The following is a 4,247-nucleotide window of genomic DNA, read 5'->3' on the forward strand; positions in this document are numbered from 1 at the left end:
ACAGAACCTGTTGATTATTTTGAAAAGGCTATTTGATCCTCTACTCCACGGGGGGAGGACAGTAGAACAGTAAAGGTTCACACACAGCAGATTGTCTTTTTGTATCTGGGATCGGTGATTACATGAGCAGTGCAAGATAAAACAGGTACAGACCTTGTTACATTACCCATGTAAGACCGCAGCTGTGCTGCTTTGTTAAAATAGCAATTGCAACACAATTGCTGGAACACAATGGATGGGAAAGCTTTACGTTACAGTGTCTACACTGTCAAAAAAAAAAAACAAGAACAACAAAAATATGCTTTATGTGTGATAAAAAATAATATTAGTTCTGTAATAACATGATCATAAAATGATCAATTGTGTGACCAATATTTTTCACCAATATTCACAATATTCTATTGTTATCTTAGTTTAAATAGCTATCAGTTAATATTACAAATAGTCAAACCACGACATCAGCACCACTCTGTTTATGTATATATTTGAATATTTTATTGCGTTTGCATAAATTATTCGCATGACATTTGCAATGCATAACATTTATAGTTTGCTTAATATATATAGAAATTATAATTATTATTTTAAAAAACATTTCACTGACGGAGTATAATAATTGTTTATCATATTTAAAATTAGCCACTGGAGACATAAAAACATTAAAATAATAATCATTACCATTAAAAAAAACAATCTGTAATATTTATGACTTTAACATTCAGATGAGGTAAAAACAGCTATAAAAATGCAGTTACACTTTTGAGTACCCAAAATTAATATTATTAATATTATTATTTAATATAATTTAAGTAAATAAAATTCACATTCTGATCTGCATATTAGCCACTGTACACATACAAAAAACATTTTAAAAAAATCAAAAACATTTGTAATATTTACGACTGACTCAAACAAACTACATTAGCTTCCACAAACAAAAATCATTTTTAATGGTCAGATCAGTTAGAAATAGCTATAAAAATACAGTACGCTTTTTACAGATGTCACACGTAATTGCTGTTGTTATTTATTTATTTTTTTTAAGTACTATCGGATGTCATAACATATTAATAAAACAAAGTACAAAGTAATTACAAGCAGCTCTACAACATAATAACACGACATTGGTGTTATTAACATCACTTAAACCCTACTTACGTAAATGCAGAGCAGCATAAACAAACACAGTATTGTCAAGGAACAATGTTTCAGCACATCAAAGGGTTAAATCCCCAGAAAGAAGATTTTTCTGTCGGGCAAACACATCTGAGCTTGTGTGTAATGTGGAATGAGGCTGCAGCACTTTGACATAATAACCTTCATAAACGTCACTCGCTCGCTTTAAGGCATCGCAGCTGCTTGATCAGCGCGCCGTTATTAATCAATCAGTTCCTATTGATATTAGTTCGCATCGCACATTTCAACGTTCTCCAGCGCAAGCCGTGTGTGTGTGTGTGTGTGTGTGTGTGTATATATGTATGTATCATTAGCGGCGATCAGCAACAGCACACTTGACATCGATCGTCGGTGCGCATACATTTGCCTTGATCTATGCGTCTCATCAGAAGCAACACTATTTTATCAACAATCAGCAGATCGCAACGCCACAACGAGGCGCTTCAGTCGCCTTTGCCGTTCTCAGTTTCCGCACTATTGTATATCAGATGAAACAAGCACAACACTGATGTGACAACTTCACACAATGGCATCATTCTCATCATCGCTCGCTGTTTGAAATGCAAGCGCTAAACGCTCGTATGCAAATGAGCCGAGGCGAAATTAACACAAGGGTCCACTATGACCGCGCGTCTATTATTAAACGCGATGCATTAGATGTCTTGTGATCAGACAGCGGAATAGATGCGCGATGCAAAGCCGCACACGCGGCTCATATTTCATCCACACCACAATAAACACATCGCGCAGGGACGGAGCCCTTCGTGGAAAGCAGGAAAACGAGCAATTACCTCTCCGTGAGTGACATTTCTGCCCTGGGGGGTATCTTCTGGGAGAAAATAAAGTTTGGAGCTGGATAGAAGTTGCTTGGTTGTCCTTTCCTCCCATAAGAGCTGGAGTTCTGCTATGCAGATGGGGTCCCCCGCTTTACATCTCACCAAGAAAAAATCACCCAGGGACAAAATTCGCGCTTTGCCTTCAAGGTGAAATCTAAACGCCTTGTAGAAAATGTAAGGTCCGTGCAAACCACAAGGTGAGCCTACCCACTGCGGAAACACAAATAGACATGCCATATTTATATTCAGCAACACACAGATACATTTTATATAACGCACGATCAGACGCGACCAGCGCATTCCAGCTGATCACATGATAAATCACATTATATAGAAATATGAATAATAAAATATTAACTTTTCTCCTAAACTTTCTTCCACTGGTTCCCTATCGTAACATACGACTAGACGCGGGCGCGCAATAAATTCATTAGAGCCAGAAATGAAAGCGGAGTGGATGATATTACCAGGAGTGAGTTGGGCTCCATCTCGTCGCTCTGAATTGATTAAACTCAAACATTCTCTCCAAACTTGTTGGCTTGAATGGATCACCAAAGGTCCTGGAAGAGCAAAATATCAGCGCGCGCATCAACGCCACGACCTTCAATATGAAACCCGCACGCTGCGAAATCACCTCACTTAAAATGTCCGCAATTGATGTCTAATATTTTTTCAACCCGCGTTGTTTCATTTACGATCATTTTGCTACATTTTAAGCCGACGCGTATTCATGTTAAATTCGCGAATGCGAATCCAGCCTCCTGCATGCGCGCCCCGTCAGCCCCTCTTAGCCCTTTTAAAAACCCCATCTCCTCTTTCGACAAACCCTGGCGCTGGTTATGGAAATGCTCCACGTGTAAACGCGGACTGTAGTTTAAGCGATTTTTTAGGTGCAAAACAAACGGCTCTGTTTGATAATATGAGCGACTGTGAGTATACGTGCCTGTCAGGACCTGTGTAAAGGAGGTTTGTATGAGTGTACCGAAACATTTCCTGCAGAGATTCTTCCTTTTATTTCTCGAATGCATTTACTGTATAATCATTTAATACAATCATTTTACTAATGCAGCCGCATTGACGCGCCTGAAGGACTCTGGATGTGGCGGGATGTGATCGGGATTGTTACAGTCCAGAAGCGCCTTTCACGATCGCGGATGCTGCTGAAATGTATCAAGAGCGTGTAAACGCGACTAATGGAAACATTGTAATATCGTCCTTTGAATTGTTGCCATTATGGCCGCTGTGATTTGAACGCGGTCCTTGGTGGTGCTAAAACACAATACTGCGCCCAGTCGTGTGCTTTAGGCGAATAAATGTCGTGCTAGGACCGTGTTTGTTTGCTGAGAGGAATCAGACGTCTTACAAAGCGATCAGACGCTTGATGGAGCGCTTAGTTACGCTAATGTTGTTTTTATCGAAAATTAAAGTGGCGGGGCTGATTTTAAGGGGCGATTTGATCATGCTATCGAGCTTTCCCACAGTGCAGACGAATACAAACAACAACCCGATAAATATTTATGGCTAAACATTAATATGCGCCCTGCATATTTCACGCGGTGAGGTTTTGCTCATGTAGTTATTTGCTGTATTTCGTAATGTATGGCTGTGCCCTTAAAAGTTGTAGCATATGGCCTAAATTACAGGATGTAACATTTACGTCAGCTATTTTTATGTCTTATGCAATGTTTTATCTCCAGTCACGAGGGGCAGCTGGTGATTATGGATGTGATCACATTCATGCTTCGTAAAACAGCTTAACCCAAATGAACTGAGCAGACTTAAATGTGATTTGGTAAATTTGAATCATAAGACATTATTTTGTTTTGGAGGCGGGGTTATTTTTCAGAAGATCTCGATTAAATCTATGAATAGAACAAATAGGTGCCGAGAATTTAGGTGAAAAATATGATGTATTGCCATGCTAAATAGGTGATCGTTTTGAAAAATAATTCAATCTAAATAATATATTAATAATATTATTAATAATAATGATAAATTATATAAAAACATTATTATTAGCAACAATAATAATAAATATTATTTTTATATAAAATAAATAATAATAATTAATTGTAAAAATAATTAAAAATAATTAAATACACATTAATTATTCATTAACTATATATATATATATATATATATATATTTATTTTTATGAATATATAATTAACTATATAAATATATGTATGTACATACATATATTTATATAGTTAATTATATATTCATAAAAATAAA

The 4,247-nt window shown here is 36.9% G+C and overlaps 1 protein-coding gene across 1 annotated transcript in view; it reads right to left on the reverse strand.

The window, feature by feature from the left end:
• The window catches only part of arid5b (AT-rich interaction domain 5B), a 158,726-nt gene extending 156,177 nt beyond the window's left edge, over nucleotides 1-2,549 (reverse strand). Inside the window, exons 1-2 of the mRNA XM_051124509.1 lie at nucleotides 2,480-2,549; nucleotides 1,968-2,222 (exon numbers count right to left, since the gene is read on the reverse strand). Of these exons, the coding sequence (XP_050980466.1) occupies nucleotides 1,968-2,222; nucleotides 2,480-2,500 (276 nt within the window). The 5' untranslated portion in view covers nucleotides 2,501-2,549. The remainder of the gene's footprint in view (nucleotides 1-1,967; nucleotides 2,223-2,479) is intronic.
• Nucleotides 2,550-4,247: the final 1,698 nt, after the last annotated feature.

The sequence above is a fragment of the Labeo rohita genome, chromosome 12, assembly GCF_022985175.1.
Source record: "Labeo rohita strain BAU-BD-2019 chromosome 12, IGBB_LRoh.1.0, whole genome shotgun sequence".
Classification (NCBI taxonomy): Eukaryota; Metazoa; Chordata; class Actinopteri; order Cypriniformes; family Cyprinidae; genus Labeo; species Labeo rohita.